Below are 27,956 nucleotides of genomic sequence, written 5' to 3' on the forward strand. Positions count from 1 at the left end.
TAGATGATTATAAAAGTGAAAAATCACTGCTTGAACTTAATTGAAGTATGTTTTATTTTTGAAAATGAAGCATATACTCCATACCATGTTTTTGTTCAATACATTTGTTAAGCTTAACTCTTTTGTTTGTGTTACAAATGAATTAGTTATAGTTATAGCTGTCAAACATGTAAATAGTTTCTGGAAGACCTTTTCCTTTGATAGTACCTTAGAACTGAGCAACCAATATAGGCTTGTAACTTACTGCTGCAAACCTAACAATGCAGGTAAAATGAATCAACTCACAATTATAAAGTTGCCTTGTTTATTTTACTTGTTGGATAATTATTACATCTTTTTCAAACCAGTGACCTTTTTTTATAAGCAAATTTTTTATTGAAAGAAAAACTAACACGAGAAATACAAGATGAAGAAAAACAATTTGTTGATCATCTGTAAAACATATATCACAACGTATATATAACAGCCTGAAGGAAAAAACGAATACTTTCATAATGCATCTTCAAAGAACTTTAGAGAGACACATACTTTGAAGTCTCGATCACACTGGACTGATATATAAGTCTCGATCACATACTTTGAAGGCAGGTAAGTGGGTTTAACCACCAATCTGAACAAAAAACAAAATTATTATTTCTACCATCCTAACAAAAATATCACGACCATGACATCCGCTTTTAGCAATTTTTCATTAAAAAGGATGTCGTTGCTTGGTACTCAAATACACCACATCATCCTTAACCAAATTAAATGAGACACTTTCAAGCAAATTAAAATATTACCTTTGCCTTTCACTAGAACCTTGGAATCATCGCCAATGAGACATTGTCACTTAATGATTCATCAAACTCCATGAACATGCTCTTTTTTTCACACATGATTGCTTGCACCAGTGTCCGATCCAAAGGTACCATGAATTTTCTTGGATTCTTTCATCACTTCCACGTGCTAGATTAAACATTGTTTCAAATAAGTGGTGTAGTCTAAAGAAAGTTGTAGAGTGGAAAGTTGTAGAGTGGTGTAGAACTAGATTGGTAGTATGAAAAAATAACATTAAATGTATGTAGTTGAAAGAAGTGTATAGAACTCTCTCTTGAAGTATGTCCAATATTTATTTACTTATTGAATAATTATTTATTTTCAATATTTATTTAATTATTGAATAATTAATGTATCTAACCCATAAATGTGACCAGATACATTAATTATTTAATGTACTTAAAAAGTCATTTTTTACTTATAAATGTGACCGGAGGGAGTACTTTTTAATGTTTTACAGAGTCTCTTTATTTGGAAAATGTCTATAACATTATTGAAAATAATCATTGTGACTTGTGAGTCTTATAAACAAAGAGCAGTTTTTTAATAGTAATAAACTAATTTAGAGACTCAGCGTTGCCCGAGTTAGATATTAAATAAGTTTGTATGAACGAATACACATGTAAGTATATTAATTGAATTTATTTAAATTTACAATTATAATAATATCTTAAAAATAAATATATATGGTGAGATGACTAACTGTGTAATTTACCACAGTTTAGGTTTTTTTTTTTAGAGAAACATGGTTTAGGGTTTGTTATATATAGCCGAGTTTGGATGAAAATTAGGGTAGCCGAGTTTGCATGGAAATTAGGGTATTCTGTTTGTAAACGTATTAAATAAGTGTACAACAACTTGTCAAAAAAAAAGTCTACAGAAACAATAGATATATACAAACGATGACACAACATGATAGGAATGAAAAACTCATCAGTGGGGAGAAATATTAGGGATTGCTACATTTTAGAGGGAATTTGTTGCGTTAAATTGGTGCGCTGCATTTTAGATGGAATTTGTTAGGTTAAATTGCTGCTAACCTAATGCAGCATTTTAGAGGGAAATTATTAGGTTAAGTTGCTGCAGACCTAATAAAATTAATAAATAAGGATTGGTGCGATACATTTTTTTAGTATTAAATAAGTGTACAAAATATTTCCTTCAAAAAAAAAAGTGTACAAAATATTGTCAAAAAAAGAAAGGTATGAAATTTGTGCGATGCGTTTTTTTAGTATTAAATAAGTGTACAAAATATTTGCTTAAAAAAAAGTGTACAAAATATTGTAAAAAAAAAGGCATGAAATTGGTGCGATGCATTTTTTTAGTATTAAATAAGTGTACAAAATATTTCCTTGAAAAAAAAAGTGTAACAAATATTGTAAAAAAAAAAGCATGAAATTGGTGCTATGCATTTTTTTAGTATTAAATAAGTGTACAAAATATTTCCTTAAAACAAAAAAGTGTACCAAATATTGTAAAAAAAAAAAGGAATGAAATTGGTGCGATGCATCCTTTATTATAAAAGCTAGACTTGGTTAGCTAACATGTTGCCCTAATTTGCCGTAATCCCTAGCATTTTTCCCTCATAAACATGCTAATCTAATCTCACCCGTTGATTCGATCTCTATTCTCAAACTCCTCATTTTCTCTCATATAACTTAGTTAATGCTAATTGAAAACTAATAACACACTTTTAATGCAATTGAAAACGAATAACACACTTTTAATGGCAATTGAAAACGTAGTTAATGCCGCTAAACTAATCTCACCCGTTGATTCGATCTCTATTCTCAAACTCCTTATTTTCTCTCATATAACTTAGTTAATGCTAATTGAAAATGAATAACACACTTTTAATGCAATTGAAAACGAATAACACACTTTTAATGCAATTGAAAACGAATAACACACTTTTAATGGCAATTGAAAACGTAGTTAATGCCAATTCTATTAACAACCCCCTACAAACTTTTAAGCCATATCCTCTCTTCATGTTAACTTGAGAAACTTTCAATATTAACGATTGCATACCAATTATCCTCTCCTACCATCATTTTTACGTCAAAACAGTTTAGACTTAAGAATGGACTGTGATGCACAAACTCTCTTAGCCTTGCACTGCTTTAAGGGTACAAATAACACAGCAAAATCTAATCATGTTTCATCTTCTTTCTTGATCTCTTATGTTTTGTTTCATATATATTTTTCAACTTGCACTAATTTCTTTGAATCTTTAATGTTTTTCAGCTCCATTGGATCCAAATCCTATAACTGATTTGGACAAGTTTGTTAACAGATTGCGAGTTCAATATAGAACTATTCGACTTGAGTTCCGTGTAATAGATGTGAGTGCAAGATTACTGATACTGTGTTTTTATAGATGCGACATTTCAAATTAAAAGTTCATTTGATCATTTTTCTCACTTACTAATTTCAGATATATATGTTTTCCAGGGTGCACTTATGTTGCCAAAAACCTTTGTCTCTGATTTTGGTGCATCACTAGGTGATTACGCAACTTTTATCGACCCTAACAACAACCAATTTGAGGTTATGATTGAAAGGATATGTGGTAGCGTGTTTTTTTATTCTCTCCATTTGTCTTTATGATGTAATTTTAAATTAAGCAGTGCAAGGCTATGTGCAATTCTGTTAACAAGCAATGTATATTATTTTGATATTCACATTTACATGCAAGGATGCACGTAAATGGTGTATGCGATTTGAAAGATACACTAAAACTTAAGACTATAGAGATGCATGATTTCTACTTAAAAAAAATATTTCAGTTCCCTCTATATCATAAATGTTGGTGCGCCTGGCATGCTCAAAAATGGGTAGTTATGAGTTTTGAAAGATAGACTAAAACTTAAGGCTATATAGATGCATGATTTCGGCCATAAATCAAAACTATTTCAATTCCCCCTATATCATAATTGTTGGTGCGCCATCCATGCTAAAAAATGGGCTGTTATGAGATTTGAAAGCTAAACTAAAACTTAAGACTATAAAGATGCATGATTTCAGCCCTAAATCAAAACAGACTTTCAATTCCCTCTATGTCATAAATGTTGGTGCGCCTGGTATGCCTAAAAATGGGCTGCCAATAATGATCGAGTAAACACATAAAAGGCAAGTCAACCTGTATGCATTTAAGGAAAACTTACTAACAATATCATTTAATTATTCTTTGTCTGCTTTTAATAGCGTTTAATCATATCAAAACAGATGTGATTAAAGAATTAAGTGATGTTATTGGCAATTTAACACTCATTCAATAATAAAGGATGTCTTTTTATTGAGTCACGTTAATTGTGCAAAATAGGAGTATTGTTACAAAGTCATCTCAATGAATGCATTTGGTGAAGAAAAAAGTAATGATATTTATGGAACTGGATGATATTTCATAAAGAATAAAAGGAAAATTAACACGTAGTTATTGCTAATCGAATGTGTTAAATCTTGACCCGTATGCTCATGATGTTTAACAAGTCAAATTTCAGATATTTATGAAACTTAATCATGTTTCATTGTGAATAAAAGAAACTTATTGCTCATACGAAATAGAAGAGGTTAGTAATGCTAATCGAATAAAAGAAAAAAGTAATGATATTTATGGAACTTAATGATATTTCATGAAGAATAAAAGAAAAATTAGCACGTAGTTTTTGCTAATCGAATTTGAAATTGTCATTCATCCATGTAACAGTCAAATTTCAAATATTAATTAAATTTAATGATATTTCATTGTGAATAAAAGAAACTTATTTCTCATTATTGTTAATAGAAAACAAGGTTTAAAAATACTAATCGTTGATGAGATGGAGAGAACACTAATATGACCTCAAATGTTGTTTATCACGAAGTCTTTCGAAATGTATCTTGATGTTTAATGTTCAAACCTTTTTGTTATGTATGCTACCATTTCATTTTGTTGCTATTGTTGTCTTAGAAGGGAACATATTTTTAAATTGTTATAAAACTTCTATTAACTATATATGTTTACATTTTTGCGACTGATTCGATTAACTTCTACGTGGTATGACCCGTGCGGTAGCACGGGTCAAGAGTCTAGTTTTTTTAGATGGAATTTGTTAGGTTAAATTACTGCTAACCTAATACTGCAAATGAGCGGGAAAATATTAGGTTAAATTGCTGCAAACCTAACAAAATTAATAGATAAGGAGATTTGCACAAATTTATTCATCTAACAACTTTTCATAATATACGTGATTTTTGTAAATTGATCATATAAAAATGGACAAAGAGCACAACTTTAAAACTTTTAGGGAATAGATCGGATGATTTGTTGCCTTATAACCGATGCATATACTTCAATACGAACACGTATAATCTCTGCTAACATCTGTGATGCAAGACATAAATATTGTAGGACTAACTTTTAATTATAGAAGGTAATTTAAGGCCTCTATTGCACGGGCAATTATTTATTTATTTTATTAATAGAAATTTGGGGTTAGTGGACAGAAAATATTTTTTGAATCAAAGAACATTTATAAAGATATTTTGCATTTTGTACCAAAAAAAAAAAAGAAGATATTTTGCATTTACCTACATTCAAAGACATCAATCAGCATGGATCAAAACCGAACTACCACTAGACAAAACTCTTGGAGTTCGTAGTTATTTTTTACTCCATTCGTTTCAAAATGAGTGTCGCTTTAACCAAAAAAAATTGTTTCAAAATGAGTGTCGCTTTCAGTTTCCAATGCAATAATAACTTTTTCTTTTCAATTGTACCCTCCAATTAATACTTTGCACACTACTTCCAAAGTATTACTTTTAAAACTAACCAATAGTTAATAAGGATAATTTGGTAAAATAACCATTCTCTTTCTTTTAATCATTGTATTTCTTAATATGTGTGTAAACACCTAAAACGACACTCATTTTAAAACGGAGGGAGTATTGTATAGGTACATATACCAAAAAATATTATATTTAAGAATCTTTATGGATACAAAATATTAAACAATTATTTTTTAGAATATTTGTTATTAAGTCCAAAAAGAAAAATTTATTTTAGAAACGATCCACTCAACTCAAAAGTTAAAACTTTATAAATCAATTTTCTATATAAATTGTGGGGGTGGGGGGTTGTGGGTGTGGGTGGAGTTGGAGGCGTAGGTTGTTTGCGTGAGAAGAGTAGTTAGTGGGGGATCTTAGGCTTTTACTTCAAAGTGTCACTTTGCAGGTTGACAAGGTGTCAGGGTCGATAGAAGACTTTGGTGGTTGAAAACATCTTTTGTATATACTGTTCGAAGTGCCTATAATTTTTTTACTGTTAATGCTCCTGTTGATGTTGAGGTGTCTGTGGCTCATTTGTGGCTTAAGAAAGTTCCCTTGAAGGTGGTGTTATTTGCTTGACGCCTGTTACGGGATAGGTTGCCTACTAAGGACAACCTTTATCGTCGTAATGTGGTTGGTGTTGATGACCAGCTTTGCGTTGGAGATTGTGGGGAGGTGGAAACATCTTCTCACTTATTTTTACATTGTAATGTTTTTGGGTCTGTTTGGATATTCACATGTGGATTGTTGTTTCTACTGTTATGCCTTGTGATGCATCAAGTCTTTTTTATCAGTTTAACTCCATTGGGGAGCTGCTAAGTCAAGGCGGTTCATCCTTCAGGTTATTTGGTTTGCAACTGTGTGGGAAATTTGGAAATAAAGAAATAACAGGATTTTCAAGAACAAAAATTCCTCTATATTGCAATTGACAAACAAAGGCCATTTGGTTGTGTTAACATAATTCATTTTAACTTTTTCAAAAAACAAAAATTCTATTAAAATATTTTTGTTGATTAAATGCATTTAAAGCGTTCGTTTATTTTTTATTTTTTGAAGGAAAGCGTTTGTTTATTTTCAAAATCTTGTTCAATATAAAGTTTTTATATTTTAAGATAAATTATTAATATTAATTACATCTAGCAATTTCTTTGGTAACAAAAACATCTACTACTAGTAATTCTTTTTAGGAAAAAATATTTAGAGCTCGTTTGTTATAGCTTTTTTGAGAAAAAAATTATTTTTTTTTAAAAAAAACAATCACTTTTAAGAGTATTGCATCCGTTTGTTACGACTTTTTAAAAAAATCATAATCTATTCTCTAAATATAAAACTTAATGTCTACCAAAAATACAATCTTACCCCTTCTTAATTTTTTGACACGTCATCTAAATTATATCCTTTTGTGTCTATTGCTTCAACTTCCCCCTATTTGTTCTCTCTTAAAAACAAATTAAAACAAACTCACTCGATAAAGCACACTAACTAAATCTTTTTTAAAGAAAAAACAAACTTCTATTCTCTAAATATAAAACTTAATGTCTACCAAAAATACAATCTTACCCCTTCTTAATTTTTTGACACGTCATCTAAATTATATCCTTTTGTGTCTATTGCTTCAACTTCCCCCTATTTTTTCTCTCTTAAAAACAAATTAAAACAAACTCACTCGATAAAGCACACTAACTAAATCTTTTTTAAAGAAAAAACAAACTTAATCTTAATTCCAATCAAAACAAATTTTTCTATAATTCAACTTTTAAATATCTAAAGAGTTAAAAAAAAATTACAATCTTCTATTCTCTATTCTCTAATCATGAAATTTAATTTTCTACCCAAAATAAAATCTTACCCCTTCTTAATCTTTTGACACGTCAACAAAATTATATAGTTTTGTGTCTTTTGATTCAACTTCCCCCTATTTTTTCTCTTTTAAAAACAAATTAAAACAAAATTATATAGTTTTGTGTCTTTTGTTTCAACTTCCCCCAATTTTTTCTCTTTTAAAAACAAATTAAAACAAATTCACTCATTAAAACACACTAACTTTTTTTTTTGTGGTGTCTGGGATTCGAACCTCAGACCTTACATATATTATGCATTATGCATTGTCATTACCATTCGAGCTAAGCTCGCGGGGACAATAAAACACACTAACTTAATCTATAAACAAACTTCTTCACCAAAAAAAATAAAATAAATTTTAATCCCAATCAAAATAAATTTTCTTATAATTCAACTTTAAAATATCTAAAGAGTTCAAAAAAAAAACAAATACAGTCTATTATCTTTCTCTAATTATGAAAGTTAATGATTAGTAAAAACACAATTTTGCCACATCTTAAGATTTTGACACCTCAAATTATATTTATCTTTGTGTCTTTTGTAACAAAAAATGTATTTAGCTGAGAGAGAACATAAATTTCAAAAGATTGATGTGATTTCGCAACAAAAAATTTCTTTTATATTGATGTATCTAAACAAACTACAATATATTATATTTTTAAAAATGATTTTATTACCATAAACAAACACAAAATAGATTATGATATTTTTATAAAAATTTTAAAAAATCACTAAATTTTTTAACGTTAATATTATTTTCATTTTTATTCGTAACAAATAAGCCCTACGGGGTTTGTCCTCGTGAGCTTAGCTCAGTTGGTAGGGACAATGCATAATATATGCAAGGTCAGGGGTTCAAACCCCGACCACCACCAAAAAAATAACTTTTTATAATTTTAAAAAAACTTTAAACAAGAAGATAATTTTGTAACACAAAATCCATTTTATATAGTTGTATCCAAACAATTTTTTTTAAGAAGTGATTTTGGTGGTGGTCGGGGTTTGAACCCCAGACCTTGCATATATTATGCATTGTCCCAACCAAATGAGCTTAGCTCACGATGACTTTTTAAGAAGTGATTGTTATTACGATAAACAAACACAACTAATTATGTTTTTTCAAAAATAATCTCTAAATAATTGAATATCAAAATATATATTTTTTTATTCAATATATATTTCACTTATCGATAAAATATGGTTGAGATAGTTATCTTCGATACTACAAAACACTGAAAAAAATTTCATTAAGAAAATAAAAATAAACATTCAATTATATCTGATTGATAATCACAAAATAACAAAACTTCATTCTTTTTTTGTAGTGGCCTTTTGTAGTGGCCAGGGTTTGAACCTCGGACCTTGCATATATTATGCATTGTCCATGCCAACTGAGCTAAGCTCACGAGAACAACAAAACTTCATTCTTAAAAAAAAAAAAACTTAACTTCAAGAAACTTACAAAATATTTATTACAAGGCATATATCTATTTTCCAAAAAAATAAACATTTTCAAGATTGTTTCTTTTCTAAAAATAATTTGCCTTTGTTTTTTCTATATTTTTTTCTTAGTCAAAAGAAAAATTATATTAAATAAAAAGAAATAGATAAAGAGTCTGAGGGTATTAGACCTGACTCAGGTACAACCCAAAACGGGGATACAACATAATAAATTGGATCAAGTGGATCGACTCAAATCTACCCTAATAAAAATTCACTAATCACGGGCGCAACCTAGCAAACCCATATACAGGCGCGAAACCCAGGTTACAAAAAAAATATGAAAAGGGAACCTCTGCAAAAAATAATTTATGGATCGACCGTCAGCACAATAAGTAATATTGTTGTACAATTTATACACGAAACTCATAACAACATCTTTATCAATAATGAAATCTTTACTATTTTAAATATTTTTACATATAATTACACTAACCTCCCTTAAGATCTTCTTAAATAACACAAACACCCGCTCAATTTTTTAACTAAATACTAATCTCCCTTTTTTTTTTTATCAAATTGACAAGTAGTTCTCTTATAATATAACATGGTTTAAACTTTGTTAATTCCATTAATTTTGAGAAATTATCTTCTTCATACAAGTATGAAACTCATATAATATTCGACCATTTTTCTTTCCATTTTTCACGTAGGTAATTTTTCCCAACTTATTGTTCCTGGGTCAAGGTGGTTTAATATTTAAACTCTAATGTAATAAAACAGATATATTGAAGATTATTTCCTTTTCATTGATCAACCACAATGTCCATCCACCAAAAAATTTCTCATTTCTATGTTCTCTTTTGATCTCTTTGTAATTGTTGATGTTAGATTCTATTTGGTGGTAAAAACAAATGTTGTTATTGTTTCTCCATTACGAGAAAAACACTTCATTTAACTTATTTGTGAAAAGAGAAAGCTGACACAAACAAACTAAAATGACTGATTAAATTGTATATTTACAAAGTTATTGAAATGGATAAAATGAAGGGAGATTGATGTGTTTGGAAAATTAGAAGGGGTGTCTGTGTTATCATTAACGTCGACTTTATCATTAGTTTTTTCTATCTTCTCAATTTATATAACATTGCAATATGATTTAATTCACACCCCCGCTTCGAATTAGCCTGTGCGGAGCACGGGGCCCGTGCTTAGCACAGGTTAGTTGCTAGTTTAAAAAAAACATAAACTTCAAATGAAAAGTTGTTAAGAGTAGCTTATCAAAAAATAGATTCTTTTTAAAGGAGAGAGAAAATATAATTCAAAAGATTGAACTAATTTTGTAACAAAAATTCCCTTTTATATAGTTGTATTCATACAAACTAAATTATTTGGTTTAAAAAAATGATTTTTATTACGTTAAACAAACACAAAATAGATTTTGATTTTTCATTAAATCTCTAAAGATTAATCTCTAAATTATTTTATGTCAAAATCACTTTTATTTTAATTCGTAACAAATAGACCGTTAGTAATTTTAAAGAGTTTACATTTACAATGATTTATTGATGATACTTATAATTTTTTTTTTTTTTGAGAAGATCATGATGCTTATAAATAAAATATACACATCAATACATATACAGATTAATTGCATTATGAGTTTGTTTTGGTTCTAAAGAGTCTAGTAACGAAATTCACATACTCTAAACTGAAGAAATGTTAGTTTGTACTAAATAAAGTATACACATTAATACTTATACAGATTAATTACATCTTGATCTTGTTTTGGTTCTTAATAGTCTAAGTACGAAGCTCACAAGTGAAGAAATGTTAGCTGTGCTTGCATGACACATCTTTTAATATCTCAATTGACAACATCGTTATTGTTTGACCGAACATCTTCCCTCAAATTCAAATCTAAAATCTCATAGTTGTGTATGAATTTTATACGGTATTTATCACTTCGTCTAGCTAAAAAAAAATAGAGTAAAGGTTTATACCAAGAGATTGAAGTTACCGATTGAGGTTGACACAAATGGTTAGACTTTCTCCTCATATTATCTGCAATTAGTAGATTATACATAAATGTTTTTGTAAATCATCAATAAAATTGGTTATTCTCCTTGATCTTGAATGATGTGTGTATCTTGATCTCATTAACTTCTTGCGGCCAAAAATGAAGTTGCTGAATGAGTCCGTACACTGCACAAATCAATAAATGCACCTTCCATTTCCATTAATGCTTTCGTTTCATCTCAGTCTTTCCCTTTGACGTATCTCAGAACGTCACTGTATGTGTTGTTGATTCATTGCTCCAATATTTTTCTTGACTCTCATTAATGCAGTCACTATCATATTCACTGCATCTGTTCTTCTCTCCCTACCATTTATGTGCAAATCAAAATCCTCAATTGTTCAATGCCACACTCTTTACCTCTTTGTGTAGGTTTTGTCCGACAATAATTCAATCTACTCAATTACAAGCAGAAAGACTATGCATTTGTAGTTTGCTTCCAACATTTTATGGACACATATTTTGTAACATTTATACTATTTTTTATAGGCCAATCAAAAGTGCATAGTGGTTGACAGCATGGTTGATATATCTAATATCCGATATGAATTTGACAATATCATAGCTAAATGTAGAGCCTTATCAAGGCCGTTCTTGAGCATATGCATCAAACTCTATAGAGCTAGGCCTATAATTTATGGGGGCCTCAGATATTTGTAGGGTGTAAGAGTATAATTGTTGGGATGTAGGATGTAATTTTCTTGTTATATATGATAGGTAAATTCAAATCAAACACTTATTATCTAATAAAAAAGAGCAAATGAACAAGGTAGGCTCAACCCAACTCACACACATTCACAAACAAACAAAAAATTGAAATTAAGATAACGTTTTTTTAAGGGAGAATAACACTTGTTGTTCAAATTACCTCAAATTTATTTTATTTTATTAAGAATCCATTTTTAATATGAGAGTTGGGACTCCAATTTGATTGGAACGGCCATGAGCCTTGTTATAACATTATCCAAACTTTAAGATAAATTTTGCAAGGAGACAATCAAATTATGTCGCCGATAGATAAGAAAGGGTGTCAAAGTTGTACGTTTGTCAGTGAATCTCTAATTTGATTCTGTACTGTGTTTTTAGTATTGCGATGAATGAAATAATATAAGTTACTTTTGGTAAAAAAAAAACTTTTTTTTTTGCTTTGATTCGGATCGAGAGAATCACCCTGAGAGAGGTGGTTGAGCAGCACTTCACATCTGTTGATGGGAGATACTACATGCAGACACTCTGACTCCCAGGTAAGTAAGAAAAATGGAAGTACGAGGTATGTTGAATAGAGATTGTGTCTCTTTCCCTCGTTTCAAGAGATTTAGAGTGGAATTGAGGAGCCTCCGATGAGCCAAGCGTTAATGGTTGAAATTATAATGGTAGTAACGTAGCCTTGATATTCACCCTTGTCCCTGCCTTTGTTTGGCAATTGTCCATGCTAGCCGTTGGTTGCTTGTCGAAGAAGCTTTGACCCTTTGTTGTGTGTGTTGTATTAGGTTAATGATGGATCGGGTTTAGGGTCAGTACTGCAAAACCTTAATCTTACTTTTGACTTTTCTAGTGAGTTGGTAAAGTGGATTAGTTCGACGAACTTGAATTTTAAGGTGACGTGAACTATAAAATGCATGAAAAACAATAATCATATCTTTTTAAAACATCTTAATTGACCCTTTAAAAAATAGATTGGGATGGACCGACTTATTCAAATATAGAAAAGAAAGAAAGAAAGAAAAAAACAAGTTTTAGCGGATTAAACACTATACAACTGTTGTTGTTTTTTCATGTCATTCATTTTTTAGAATATCAAAGAGATCCTTAATATTTTGTTTTAGTCATTGTAAAATCTATACATATTAAAATTGATACTTATAATGTTCATTTTAATTCTTATTTTGAGAGACTAGAATAAAAAATATCCTACATAATACAAGGGCATAAATTTTGTTCAGTGCTTTTGCCCTTTTCTCCCTTTGCGATCTTGGATCTTGCAGTACCTCTCCCAATTTTTCTCCTAATTTATGGTAATATGAAATTATTTGTTGACGTCACACCTACCTCTAATAATCAGCGGGACTTTTTTTAAAAATTAAAAAAAAGAAATTAAAGAGGTCCAAAAATTTGATTCCTAATTGAAGATTTCATTCACTATCACATGTCTGGTTGATTTTTGGCGTTTTTATTTTAAAGAAACGTTACGTTGCCAATAAGAGTCAATTGCCACTTCAATAAATGATTTCAAATTTTTGAAGTTGAGATAAGGACTACCAAATTACAAAAAAGAAAAAATATAAAGGGGTCAAAATTGCTCCAAAAACAATCGCGATACTTGATGGATCAAAAATGCATTATACATACAAAATATCAATCAACCTCAACAATAATTCGACCGACTATCTTAAGGAAGTCTCGTCTTCCAATTACATTATTTTCATCCACAACACTCAAATTAGAATATTACTTACTAGAATCTAAGTACATGTTTGGACTAACGATATAAATCATCTGAATCACAATAAGTCAATGTAATTTCAACGTAGTCATGTCATCGTGATTTTATCAAACTGAGCGCCGATTCGAACACAAATCTTATTACACTTGGACCAATATGTTGTTGATGTCTTGTAAGTTGTAACAGGATCCACCACCCTATCCCTAGTTTACATTTCTAAACATTAATATACTGCAAACATTAAATGCACAAAGCCAGGTTGAGACTACCTAACAGTTCTTACACAACGCCGTATAAATCAATAAATAATGCATCCTCCCTCAAATAGCTTCACACTCAGATAAATATCACACAAACTTTATTTCTCAACATTTAAATCCTTCCATTTTTATGTTATCATCCTCACTTTAAGACTTTCCAAGTGTTTTCCTAAGTCTTTTCAAGTGCTACAAACAAATCAACATTAATAATGCACCAGTGTGCATGATTGTTCTAAAGGTGTTAAATATTAAAACCATTTTTTGGTTTAGGTTATAGTTTTCATCGCATTTTTTGAGAGAGAAAGGAAAATGGGAAGAACACCTTGTTGTGATAGCAAAATGGGGTTGAAGAAAGGTCCATGGACTAGTGAAGAAGATGAAGTTCTTGTTAATTTTATCAAGAAAAATGGTGGTCATGGAAGCTGGCGTTCTCTTCCTAAGTTAGCAGGTTTTTTAAGCTTTCTTTTTTAAACTATTTTTTTCCCTCCTTATGTGTTTAGGAAGAAATATAAGGCTATGTTTGGATGAGCTTGTAACTTGTTCTAGTGATATAAGCACTTGTGAAACTGTTAAATAAAATTTATTAAAACAGGTTTATAAGTTGTTTTCAGCTTAGTTTCATAAGCTAACTAGGATAGCTTATAAAAACAGCTTATAGCTAATGGGAAAACAGTTAGATTTTAATAATTTTTTTTCTATGAAAATAACTTAATACATAAGCACTTATATGATAAGAGCTTATGATATAAGTGCTTAAGTAAGATGTTTATCCAAACTGATCATAAGTGTGCATTTTTTTTAACCTAACTTTTCATTGGCATAGATCATAAATTTGTGTTTCTTAAATATGTTTTTTTATGAAATAGGTTGTGTGTTTGTTAAACAAATGTGTTTGGTTGATTTTTTGTGACCCTTTATTGGTTTGTACTTTTTACCTAAGAAGTTATTATTAGGATAATAATATTGTCTTAAAGGACAAGAGAAAGTTCCAATCTTTATGGCTGTGTTTGTTTGTATTCAATATATTCATGGTGTTTATCTGCTTTTGTAACATATGCTACATTATAACTTTGAATCAAGTTAAGAGCTTTTTAACCTCTTTCTGCTCTTCTTTTTTAACTTATTGATTGAAGTAAAAAGCCAAGAATTTGAGAAGGGAAAAATTGCAATAGAAGGAAAGTTTACACCTTTACAAGCAGTATGTTATCTATGATTATATAACCATTATGTGTTCTAAATATGAGATTAAGGTTTTTATGAGGTTAAGGTTCTGAATCAAGTAGATTTATGGGATAAATTTTGCTTTTACTTGATACACATTGCATTCCTTTCTTTGATGATTTTAGGTTTTTACGTTTCTTTCAGGCCTTCTTCGTTGCGGTAAGAGTTGCCGGCTAAGATGGACCAACTACCTAAGACCTGATATTAAACGCGGTCCCTTTACACCTGAGGAAGAAAAACTAGTCATACAGCTTCATGCCATCCTTGGAAACAGGTACTTTCTTCAGTTCCCTTTAGACTCTTTCAGCAGAGAAGTGTTTCCACCATGTTTGTTAGGGGGCACGTTAGAGTGCTGAGTGGTCCTATTCCTTTTACTTTTGACTACCAAACCTATTTAGTGTCTGTTTGGATCGATGGTGAGTTAAGCGAAATCAAGTTGGAACTGTAATTTTGCCAAACTTATATGTGAAAATGAAGTCTAAAACTCAGTAAATGAGTATTTGGAAATTGAAAGTTTTTATCTATAGTCTTTGTTATGTCACAATCCTATTCCTTCAGTTTTGAACAGAAAAAAAACCAAAACTAATGGGAATTGTGCCTGCTTAGGCTCAGTTGAAATAAAAAATCCATACTGATATTGAATGACAGAAATCAAGTGGATATTTATGGCACAAGCATTTTTAAATAATCTGATTGTGCATCATATTATTATAGCCATTATGTTAGTACTCCCTCCGTCCCGTTTTATCTGAGCCAGTTTGGTTTTTCACACAGATTAAGAAAAATGTATAAATAAAGGGGAAAGTGGAATATATTGTATTGGGAATGATGAAAGTAGTATTAATTAGAGTTATATTGTATTGGGAATGATGAAAGTTGTATTGAAAATTGAAATGACTCAGTTATTTTGGGACACTTTTTTTTAGAAAATGGGTCAGATATTCCGGGACGGAGGGAGTATAAGTTTTTCATACTAGGGCTGTCACATGTGGTGGACTAATACTGTCCTTTATATACTTTCAGAACAACTTGTTTCTTGACCAATGAAATACCTTTTGGACCCTCAGTAGATTTACCATGTTCGACACGTGTTCAATGTTAGATACATGTGTGTCAGACACCGAAACGACACAAACACATGTGATATTTTCGATCACTTTCACTTTCTTAAATTATTACTGATGTTTATGTGTCAGTGTCAATGTTAATGTTGTATTTGATGACTGTGCATGTGTATGTGACAGTGCTTCATAGATTATCATCAAATTTCACTGCATTAACTTTCATGTCCATTTTCTCCATGGCTATATTTTAAGAATTTTAAAGCAAATGAAACAATTTCACAGGTGGGCTTCAATTGCCTCTCAGCTACCAGGAAGAACTGACAATGAGATCAAGAATTTATGGAACACACATTTAAAGAAACGTCTCATATGCATGGGAATTGATCCACAAACTCATGAACCAATAGCCTCATCACATTACTTCCCAATTTCCAAATCAAATTCGTCTATCGCCACGCGCCACATGGCTCAATGGGAAAGTGCAAGACTTGAAGCAGAAGCAAGGCTCTCAAAAGACACATCTTTAATCAACAATAACAACATTCCTTCTTTGGCAAGCAACAAAACTGATTCTGACTATTTCCTTAAGATATGGAACTCTGAAGTTGGACAATCTTTTCGCACCGGTCGCAAATCAGACGACGAGGACGATGATGATAAAACTAAGTGCCAAAGTTCAATGTCTCAAGAAGGGTCATCTTGTAATAACAACAACAAATGTGGATCAGTTTCTGTTACTACTACAACAAGCAATGTGATGGAGGATTTTGAATGGAGAAACTACAAGTCATTTGATGTAGGTTATGATGATTCATCAAGCTCTAATGATCTTGAAGATTCATCTGACACTGCACTGCAACTCTTGTTGGATTTTCCTTCCAACAATGATATGAGCTTCTTAGAATGAAGCTTTCTTTTGGCACCCTTTTTTTAGTGCTGGTTGTATGATGCTTTTGGCTAATTTTGTAGACTAAGTAGTGTTTTCTATGTAAGCCATTGGATTTGGACAAGTATGAGAAGATTGATTATGTAGTAATTTTGTGGGATGAATATGATGATGGCTATATTAAATATATATCCCCAACGAAGTACAGACACTCCTCGGATTAGGTGTGTCTCGGTGTCGGACATGTATCGTGTCCGACACCGACACATATAATTACACTGAATTATGTGATTTTCTAAAATTATTAGCGGTGTTGACGTGTCAGTGTCCATGTCATGTTCGGTTTCCGTATCCGTGCTTCAAAGATAACATTAATGATATTTTGAAATTTTAGGTTGTTAGGCTTATCAGCATCACTAAATGTAACTTTACACTCTTACAAGTATGTACCATGTCTACTACTACACATTTGAAGGTACACAAGACTATGTTGGGTGCACATGGGTATGTATTTAGAGAGTGAAGCTTAGAGACTATTATCTGTTTGTACTTTGTAGGGTAGAGACTTGGAATTGGACCATGTGGTCTTTGACTTTTGACTCTAAATTGGTAGTGAATAATATCTATAATTCTAAGTCTTGTCTATTCTAGTATGGTGTCATTATTGATTATTGTAGAGTCATTCTCACATCAAAATCATTTTTTTTTTCAGTTAGGTTTGTTAATTGTTGTTAGGCGACAAGTCCATCTAATTGCTCATTATGTCTTGTAATCATGTTATGGAAATTGGTAAAGTGATTTTCATTCTATCATGTATTAATCTCAGTTATGAATAAACATTGGCAAAATTAATAACATGTCATTTTAAGTGTATTGCAAAACCACATGATATATGTAGAAAATGTAGATCTATGTGAATGCTTGTGAGTTGTCTCAAATGAGACCGCACAAAGTGTTTATTTATATTCTCATATGAGTTGTACATGATCAATACTAATTATTCTAATTGATTCATAACACTCTCCATTAAGCTGAAGATTACTGTGTTTTAAGTTTGTTACAAGCAAAATATTTTCTCACAATACTTAAACCAAGTTTGACAATCATTAGGCTCTAGTGAGTCATAACCTTTAAGTCACCATCAGGATGATCATCAACGAGAAGAGGGGGCACAATTACTCATTCATCTGTAGGAAAAGAGTCTCCACTGGATTGTTCGTCGATGGGAAGAGAATGCACCGCTAATATGATCTATATGCGAGAAAATAGTCACCACCGGATTGATCATCAGTGGAAAGAAAATTCTCAGAAAAATATGATCAATATGTGGAAAAAGAGTCACAACCAAATTGATCGTCAGTGGGAACAGTAGTCACCACAAATATGATCCATATGTGGAAAAAGAATCATCACTATAACGATCGTTGACGAGAAGATAAGTCACCACAATAGAATCTAGGTATTCTTACACCGAAACTAAACACAAAGACGAAATATGAAACCAATGTATCGAGGCAACACCTGAGAGCACGATGTGAGATGGTTGTCGGCAGTGATCTTTCTTAGGGTAAACCAATTTTGAGGAGGCGGTCGTAGTGGTGTGGTTGATTGTTAGAAAGGTCGTTAGAGTTGACAGCAATAGATGATTGTATGTGGCCAAAATTGGAAAAACTTAAAGGCAGAGCTGTTGGCGGCAAAATCCGCCACCGACAGAGGTAGTGAAACACAAATACATAACACAAAATCATATAAAGACTATTGATTTGCGTGAATGGTTCAGCACCTGTTTGGCTTGGCAGCGGGACAGCCAAACATGCGTCTCAATAGGTCACTTTCGTGGAAATAAAGAAGCTAGTAGTTCAAGCTTTCACGTTGCGTTGATGTGGATTCATGCCGCAGTTTTGCAAAGCGTGACACCCTTCCAAACACATACCGAATGTTTATTCATAAACATATGAGTTGTACACACATGATTAGACTTGGTTGTTGTTGTATGAATTGTACACAATAAGGCAACATTGTGTACACAATAAATAACTAAACAATTATAATAATTCTAGTTGATTCTTACCAATAAAATAAATATAATCATAATCATACAGCAAGAAATAAAAAAATAAAAAACGTTGTAGTAGTTCAATACTAGTGTCTGTTGCTTATCAAATAACTTTTACATTTCTTCAAATGCAAAGAAAGAACAAAAGAAGAGAACAGAGTTAAAATATACATCATACAATGTATAGTTGGTAGATTGGTTGTGTAATAATGTAGTGGAAAGAATCAATGAAAGGAAATTTAGAAGTAGGTTAATAATACAACACTACAAATTTAATGATTAAATTGAATATTTTCTCTAAAGTATTAAGGCAATAACAACATACATCTTTCATCTTTGTCCCAATAGTTTTATATAGTAATTAAAAAGAAAACATTTTCTGACATTGGATACTTCAACAAAACCAAAGATCCTCTTTGCTGTCCAACATGTTCCTCCAATGTATTTTCCCTTTCCATAACTTTTACACTCACACACAAACAACATCAAAACAAAACAAGAATAATAATAACAACAATATAGACAAAATTTCATAATTGGTATGACATCATATTAAAAGCATCCAAGGAGTTTCTTTGGAACTGTTCCTGTTGCATTATGTTTTGCAGCTATTTCCTCTGCCTTGAGAATTGCTTCAGCACGTTGAGCTTCAACTATTGCTCTCTTCTCCTCTGCTTGTTTGTGAACCATTGCCACCTTGTTCTTGATTTTCTCACCATATTCTGCTTTCTTTTTCTCCAATTGCTCCTGCCAAAGTGTTCAAAAATTTAATTAAATTGTTCAAAATAACAAACTGTTCTAAGAGATTAATGGCGAAACTCGGATGAAGGTGTCCGACCTATCAATATTAGCGTTTTCAGTTGATATCAACATTGTCAGTTGAGTTAGGTATGAAGCACGGACGCTCCTAGGATTAGGCGTGTCCCGGTATCAGACATGTGTCGTGTCTGACACTGACAAGACTCCGACACATATAATTACACTGAATTATGTAATTTTCTCAAATTATTAATGATGTCAGCGTGTCGGTGTCTGTATTGTCTTCAGTGTCCGTATCCGTGCTTCATAGGGAGTTAGGTCTTACATACCATTTAGAGTTTCTTTTCTAATTTGATAAAAGCATAATTCTTTATAAAGAAGGATTCAATATATGGACTGCATAGGTATTTAAATTGATACTGTTTGACAAAAGCAAGACAATAATTGGATTGAAGGTTCCAAATGTCTGGTAAGAATATGACAAGAGTAAAGAAAAGACATCATTAAAAAGTAAAAGAATTTACTACTTCAAAAGTCTACATTTTTTGCTGTCAATAAAAGCATATACTATATCATGTATTTTATGCCATAAAATCTTATCTTTATCTTGATTATATTATGTTTAGTCCTTTAAAAAGATGTGCATTATCTGTTTGGTGGACCAACATACATCACAATTTATAGTGCTACCATCTTTTAATCAATAATAATAACTACTACTTTAATAAATAATTAAATAACAGATTAATTATTACCTCAATTTTTCTTAGTTGAGCTTCAAGAGCTGCTTTCTTGCTGTTTTCCCAAGCAGCAACAGTAGAGAGCTGCTTTTGTGCCCTGTAAAGATAACACAAAAATCCCTAAATTTTAGGATATTAAACATAAAAAGAAATTATTTTCAAATGATACTTTAAGAGTCTGTTTGGTATGTTCTCATTTTTAATTGCAAAAAACTGATCATTATTTTCACTCTATTTTTGAGTAAATGTCTAAAATGGTCATTGAAATAATATGATTGTATCAGTCTAGTCCCTCATGTTATCAATATTCCAAAATGATCCCTAAAATATTTTTATGCAATTAAACTAAGTTTTATGACTACAATAACTAACTGCAAAACAAACAATAAAATCAATTCTTACTTATTCTCTGCTTTGGTTTTTTGACTGTCTTCCCATGCCTTCACATTAGATAACCTTTTCTCTTTCCCTATTTCTGCAAGAGCAATATCTGTAGACCACAAAAAAAAAAACATATTTGAGGAGAGGTTTCATAAGAGGAGTTATTAAGTATAAGCACATATTCATGTTACCAAGGAAGATAGAGAATTGTGACAGCAAGAAACCTAGGCATATATTAGCACTGTGTCTTACAAGCTTGTTTGAATAAACAACTTAATTAAGCGTTTATAGAATAAGCGTGTGTCATATAAGTGTTTATGTATAAGCTATTTCTATAACAAAAGATAAAGTCAGACTATTTTCATGTAAGCTATAGGTTGTTTTCATAAGTTATCCTCGAGTTTTTGGAAATAAAGTTGAAAACATCTTATGAACATGTCTTAAATTGTTTGGATGCATAAACTCTCCCAAATACTCTATCAAGTACTTATGCCAGTAGATAAGCTCAAATAAGTCAATCCAGATAGACCTTTGATGGTTATGAAACAAGTAGCTCTAAATATTAATTGTAAATGTTAATATCAAATATCAATAAGGTAATGAAAAACAAAATGAAATCTGAGAAAGTTCAACAAGACTAACCTCTATCAAGGGATGCATTCTTTTTTACAGGTTCTGGTGCCTCTGTAAACCAAAAGAAAAATGGTAAAGATAAGAAATTATGTCTAAGATAATTACATCAAAGGTAAAGAATACATTTTTTTTTTTTTTGAGGGAAAAGGTAAAGAATACATGATTCCTTTCTTTATTGGATTCTAATTAGGATGCTAACTTTTTTATTATCTTATTAAAGATGCCAGTGAGATATGATAAATGTTTAGAATAACTTTTCCTACAAATCAAAGAATCATTTACACAATGAAAAAGACCTGTCATTGCAACATAGTGGGACAATATTTTGAAATCAGTTTAAGGTGATAATGAAAATCACTTTAATTTGGACAAAGGAGAAATTATTCATTGACGTATAGAACAAGAAATGATTTAAGGACTACTAAGCTTTGTTGAGTGAAAGTTTCCCAAGTCTAGTGTAAGGTACCTTTATTGGGGGGGATTTATGGTGAGGTACCTAATGATATGAGAGATATATTTGTGTAAGCACTATCTCTCACCTTTTGACACACTGGTCCCAAAGTAGCTTTTCAAAGAAAATGTATAATTTTCTAGGTGTAACAAATGTATACAAGCACGGATCATTTATTTTTTTGTCTTAACATTTGGTTCACAAGGGAATTAGACCACAGTAATCTAGAGTTCAATCAAAAGATAAGTAAAATCTTATTCGTATTATTTCAGATAGAGTTCAAATTCGAATATCACAGCTGATTTATATTTCGCCGATACTCTTTTTTCACTTGAGCCCAACTAAATCTAAGTGTACTTAGTTACTTAGTTAAGAATTTATCTATGGAGAATGCTAATGAATGCCCTAAAAGTATAATTATTATGGATTTTTTATTCATTGATTTCTTAACCAATGCATTTAGGCCACTCCGGTTCTAAGGAAAGGGGTCATGGTAATCTAGAGTTCGGTCAGGAGGTAAATAAAGTTTAGCTCTGAATTGTTCCAGGAATCGAATTCAGGTTCGACTGAACAATTCATTCTTAATGGAACTTATTAACCATGTGAGCCCTATTGGATGGTTAAACCCTTTATATATTTAGTTAGCTTGAAGAGCAAAAACTATAGTTAGCTAGATAATCATTTATGTTGCAATAATGAGCATTGAGAAAGAGTCAAACCAACTTTTGCAAGGCAAAGAAATTGAAGATACCCTACCCCATATTTAATATGTCACATCATAGAAAGCATCCAAGACCATAACTAATAATTGAAAAGGCATGCCTAACGAATCACTGATTGAAGATATGAACAAAGCATTTGGAAAATTCATGAGGGAAAAATAATTACTATTAGAAGAAGCTAGAAATTGAAAACTTTCCCAATTCATACAAAAATGGTTCTCAAAGAAACAATGAAAATCATAAGAATCCCAAAAACATATATCAGAATTATAAAACAAAAAAATGAAAGAAAAGTAAACTTTTTTTTTTTCCATTTTCTACAAAATTGAGAGCAGACATAAACAAACAGTCAAACACCACACTCTACAATTTAATCAAAATTAGAAAAGTAAGATTTTGATAAAAACCCATAATTAATTTTCAGGAAAAATAAGCACTTAATCAAAGCACAAAACATCAGAGCATAAAAAGCTTAAACATGAATCAATAGTATATTCAACAAAAAATTCAAATTAACTCAAACATTAAACAAATAAAAAACTCAAGCTCAAAGACAATTATCATAATACAAACATTAATTAATGATTAAACACAAGTTAAAGAACCATACTTTCATTAATTTTCACTCCTTCAATTTTTTCTTCCAAAACTATCACCCTATGAAACAATATTGATACAATTGTAAAAATTGAATTTTGATGACAACTCATGATTAAAACAAAGGAGAAATTAAAGAAGGAATTCACAAACTCACTCTCATTATCCACAACAACAAGTGCCTTTGTGTCATCTGCTACAGGTGGCGGTGCCGCCGCTTTCTTTTCAACAACATTAACCGGTGGAGCCTCAGCTAGAGGTGGCTCAACCGCAGCAGGAGCTGGAGTTGGAACCGGTGCCGGTGCCGGAGCAGGAGCAGGAACTGCTTCTTGCTTGGTTTGGAGTTCAGCCATAGGTTCAGACACAAAATGTTTAAGAGAGAGCAAGAAAGAAGAAGTTTAAGGTTTGTGTTATCTGAAAAGAACAAGAACAAAAACAACGTATTTATAGTAACGTTAAGATCAACAAAGAACTTGTGTTGTGTGGCTCTTCAACTCACAGACTGTCTTTTTGTTTTTTTTTTTTCCTTTCTCAAATATTATTTTAAAATTTATACTCTTTCTCAAAATAATAATAGTCTAAGGCTTGTATTCGATTTTTGAGAAAATGAATAATTATGTTGATTTCAAGGATGAAATTAGTATCATTTACTAAAATATTATTATTGATTGTAGTTTGTGAAATAGTTAAGTTGAATGAAATTTAATAAATAAAAGCATAATAATGAAAAAAAATTAATAAATGTTGTGTTGATATTTTAAAATGACAATTATTTTGAGATTGAAAATAAGATGTTAAGAAGACAGAAGGAGTAAATATTTTGGATTCACTAAAAATACATCATTGTTAAATTTTTTGAAAGAGAATTTTGTCGTATGTCGCGTTTTACTCAAATCGACATAGATGATATCTGATAGATTGTACTTGAATGACATTAACTTTTGTTGACATTGATGACATTGTTTCTATATCTCTTTTAATCCATTATTTTTTCTCATCTAAATAATTTATTCTAATCTTTTATCTAAAATGCATTAATTTCATCAAAGGTTTAATAAGTAAATGGTCTCCTAAATATATCAACATTTGATTTTAGTCCCCCTAATATATTTCTTAGACTTTTAGTCCCTCCAACATTTTTTATCCATGAAATTAGTCCATGTTCTCAATGTAGAGCAGAGATTAATTTCACAGATGAAAAATTTTAGATGGTCTAAAAATCTAAAAAATATTTTAGAAGAACTAAAATTAAATGTTGGTATATTTAAAAAAATTATTTACTTTTCATCAATGTCACCAAAATTAATTTCAGTCCAATGGAACCCATATCCGATTCACATAGTAAAGTGAAAAGGAAAGTAATGAAAATGCGTGTGTATGTGTGTGAGTAACGTGTTGTATCTTTTTGGCGGGTATGAAGGAATTTTGAGCCGTTGATTTAAGGTGAAGTTTGATCGAACGGTAAATGTGAAATACCGACAGGAAAGAAAGGGGATTATGACACGTAAGACTGAAATGTTGCATGGTGGACAACGCGCCTTCTTCTTCGGTTGGTAGGATCCACTAGATATGTCCTGTTTTAACGTGGGTCCATGTTTCAAACAGATTTCAATCTCAATAATATTATGGATAAAATCTTGAATTATGTGAGTATGAGAATGTCTAGCTCAACAATTAAATTGTATATTTTCATCCAAGTTTAAATCTAGAATTCTCTAAGTTGTGTCTATATTTTAAATAATAATTGACACTTCGTCGTTAGGCTCATAAAAATTATGAATTATAAAAAAGGAATTATGAATGATCAATGTATGTGTTGTGATACTCAGACATTGTGAGTTTCTTTGTATTTGATGACAATTTTTTTTGTGTGTCTATTATTAGATAGGATTTGGGTAGAATATTGTAAATAGTTGTCTTCTTACCTGTATTCTCGTTAAAAAGAATAGGGTTAATTATGTTTCTAGTCCCTATAAAATAGCGACCTTGTAAGTTTAGTCCTTACTTAATTTTAATAGCATTTTTAGTCCCTATAAAAAAAAATTTACTTATAATTTTAGTCCCTGCTAAAACAAAGTTTGATTAATTATCCTTAAACTCTTAAATTTTTGAACGATTTTTTTGAGACAAGATTGGAACACTATGAAAGGTTCGTTTACTAAAATTTAGAATTTTCAGACATGAAATGAATTAAATATGAATTTTTTAAAACGACAAAAGTTAAAGATAAAAAGTAATAAAATCTGAATGTAGAAATCAAATTTTGCGATAATTTTTTGCGGAGGAACTTTTAGTAATGTTCTAAACATGTCTGCAAAAATTGTTCAAAAATTTAAGAGTTTAAGCATAAATTAAACAAATTTGAATTGAGTAGGGACTAATACTCAGGGCAAAAAAACAAAATTAGGGACTAAAAATGCTATTAAAATTAAGTAAGGACTAAACTTACAAAGTCGCTATTTTATAGGGACTAGAAACATAATTAACCTAAAAGAATATATTTGCATGTCATTATATAAATATGTAATCTTTCTAAAAAAAAAAAAAACCTTTCTCCATTCAGTCCTCACATACCATAAAACCAAGAGTCACTGCATTAACGATAATTTCTTTTATGGTTTGATGACTGTTGCAATCATATTTTATGGCTTAAGCAAATTTCGTTTAAGGTCAATATTTTTATTTGATGTTTGTTCCAGGACAGATTAACAACTAAGATGAATATGTTTAAGAGATATCCCTTGAAAAAAAATGTTTAAGAGAAGTATCTTGAATTATAATGATTTTTTTGTTAGACCTTTTGTGGATTCGTTGAGGATCAAGATCATTTGTTATTTTCTTGTACTTTTTATGGTCAACTTTGGCTTTTAATATCGAGATGGTTAGACATCTCAACGACTCTTCAAGGTTCTTTATTTGAGCATTTTCTTTAGCTTGGAGGTCTAGGGGGTTTTTCCAACAAGTCTCGTCGGACTTTCAATTTTATTTGGATTTCAACTTTTTTTACTATTTGGAAGGACAGCAAAATGAGACATTTTAACGGTAAATCGGAACAACTCCTATCTTTATTGAAAAATGTTATTATGAGTATCCGTTTTGGAGGTTAAATTAAATCATTTACTATGTTTTCAGGTTGTAACATAATGTTATTTTTCTTAGAGAAGCTTGTGTTAGTTTCTTATAATTTGTTTAGCTTCTTTAAAAAACGATTATTTCTTTTACATGGGATTTTATATCATGTTGGGATTTTAAAACCTTATTGACCCGTTTTTTCGGTGATCCCCTTGTTTTGTTTTGGTTTTTACGACGTACGCCTGGTTGCATGTCTAGGATGTACTGTACTTGTTCTATTTTTGTTTACCTCTGGTCAAAATCTTACTATCTTCTCCTAGTTAAAATTCAACTCCAACATAGATGTACCATCACAGGCCTTTTCTCAAATGGATCTTCCTCCACATCATCCACAATCTATAAAAAGTTACAAAAGAATGTATCCCTAAAATAAAAGAGAATGTAGCATACCTCTAAATTTTGTTTGAAAAAGAGACATGACTAATATAAACTAATTAAAAGGTGTTATTATTCTTTTAATTTTAGGAGAATTCTTTAAAACTTTGAAGTTTGGTTGAATACCAATATCCAATAGACAAAAACTAATTTACAGTTTAAATTTATTTTAAAATAATTAAATATAAAAAATGACATATCACTAAATAATTACATGATGAATATGTAGGGAACCAAACTCCAGGTACCAACTGTTCGTCTTAATTTTATTGGCTTTAGCCCTAAATTTTAAAAGGTGGTGCCAACTAATTTTTTTTCTAAAGATAAGCCAGCTATCATAGTATCTTTCCTTTGGCTAGAGAACCATGTTTTTAAGGAAAAAATGTTAACTTTTTTATGTTTATTGATAATTCTTTTGACAAAATTGATTATTGATAATTAATTGGCCTTCCTAAAAATGAAAGAGTGGGGTTGGAGGACAGCAAAATTACGTTGGAAATGCGTGATTATGAGATGATATAAGATGCCATGAGTGTTTTCTTGCACTTTCCACTTGTCACACGTTGGAAATGCGTGATTATGAGATGATATAAGATGCCATGAGTGTTTTCTTGCACTTTCCACTTGTCACGGTGTGTCTTTTTATTTTTGCTTCATGTTGTCTTTTTTTTTTTTTTGGTACAATGCTTCATGTTGTCTTTACTTAAATCAAACGTGAAGTCCAATGGCTGATAAAGAAAATAGTTTTTCAATTAATTACATATTAATATTGCATGTGTACTTCACGTCTTTGTTGGTCTAATGACGTGCCATTTAGAGAGCAAGTACTATATTTAAGACATTTGTGATAGCACGATTTTTTCAAATATATATATGAGAAAACAAATGCCTACCAAAATTATATAACTGTCCCTGTTTCCAAAAATATTACATGACTATTTTTAAGGGTAATAATGGATATTCAAGTGTCAAGATGCAATGTCAAGTTTTTTACCAACATCGGACTTACACTACCCCTGACCCAATACCATTCCAACTTCTATACTGAAGGGCATATTTGACATTTTGTACAAGTGAGAAGTTTTTTCTACTTTTGTCCTTTTTTAACTTTACACCTTTTGTTAATTTGAATTTCAAATTCAAATTCAAATCTCATTCACTCATTTTCCCTCTCTTCTTTTTCATTATAATCCTATTTCTATCTACTTTTTCATTTACTCATTTTCTTATTTATCATCTTTACTCTTTC

At 30.7% G+C, this 27,956-nt stretch overlaps 2 protein-coding genes across 2 annotated transcripts; one reads left to right on the plus strand and one right to left on the minus strand.

Annotated features, from left to right (window-relative positions):
• The first annotated feature begins 13,604 nt into the window (after positions 1 to 13,604).
• On the plus strand, positions 13,605 to 17,011 carry MYB17 (myb domain protein 17). The gene is made up of 3 exons (XM_085734790.1): positions 13,605 to 14,138; positions 15,056 to 15,185; positions 16,258 to 17,011. The coding sequence occupies exons 1-3, from the start codon at positions 14,000 to 14,002 to the stop codon at positions 16,880 to 16,882; spliced, it is 894 nt and encodes a 297-aa protein (XP_085590916.1). The 5' UTR covers positions 13,605 to 13,999; the 3' UTR covers positions 16,883 to 17,011.
• Positions 17,012 to 19,188: 2,177 nt separating this feature from the next.
• LOC146897793 (remorin-like) lies at positions 19,189 to 23,616 on the minus strand. Its single transcript, XM_085734792.1, has 5 exons — positions 23,358 to 23,616; positions 21,440 to 21,481; positions 20,819 to 20,906; positions 20,432 to 20,513; positions 19,189 to 19,664 (listed from the first exon to the last, which is right to left on the minus strand). Exons 1-5 carry the CDS (start codon positions 23,551 to 23,553, stop codon positions 19,470 to 19,472), a joined length of 603 nt encoding a protein of 200 aa, XP_085590918.1. The 5' UTR covers positions 23,554 to 23,616; the 3' UTR covers positions 19,189 to 19,469.
• Positions 23,617 to 27,956: the final 4,340 nt, after the last annotated feature.

This window comes from Medicago sativa, chromosome 8 (genome assembly GCF_051527215.1).
Source record: "Medicago sativa cultivar Bolivia chromosome 8, Bolivia_mono, whole genome shotgun sequence".
In the NCBI taxonomy this organism is placed as follows: domain Eukaryota; kingdom Viridiplantae; phylum Streptophyta; class Magnoliopsida; order Fabales; family Fabaceae; genus Medicago; species Medicago sativa.

Coding starts and splice junctions, on each gene's coding strand:
- MYB17 (XM_085734790.1), top strand. CDS start 14,000: ATGGGAAGAACACCTTGTTGTGATAGCAAAATGGGGTTGAAGAAAGGT. Junction 14,139..15,055: donor TTCTCTTCCTAAGTTAGCAG/GTTTTTTAAGCT, acceptor CGTTTCTTTCAG/GCCTTCTTCGTTGCGGTAAG. Junction 15,186..16,257: donor CATGCCATCCTTGGAAACAG/GTACTTTCTTCA, acceptor ACAATTTCACAG/GTGGGCTTCAATTGCCTCTC.
- LOC146897793 (XM_085734792.1), bottom strand. CDS start 23,553: ATGGCTGAACTCCAAACCAAGCAAGAAGCAGTTCCTGCTCCTGCTCCG. Junction 21,482..23,357: donor TGTTGTTGTGGATAATGAGA/GTGAGTTTGTGA, acceptor TTTGGTTTACAG/AGGCACCAGAACCTGTAAAA. Junction 20,907..21,439: donor GAATGCATCCCTTGATAGAG/GTTAGTCTTGTT, acceptor TGTGGTCTACAG/ATATTGCTCTTGCAGAAATA.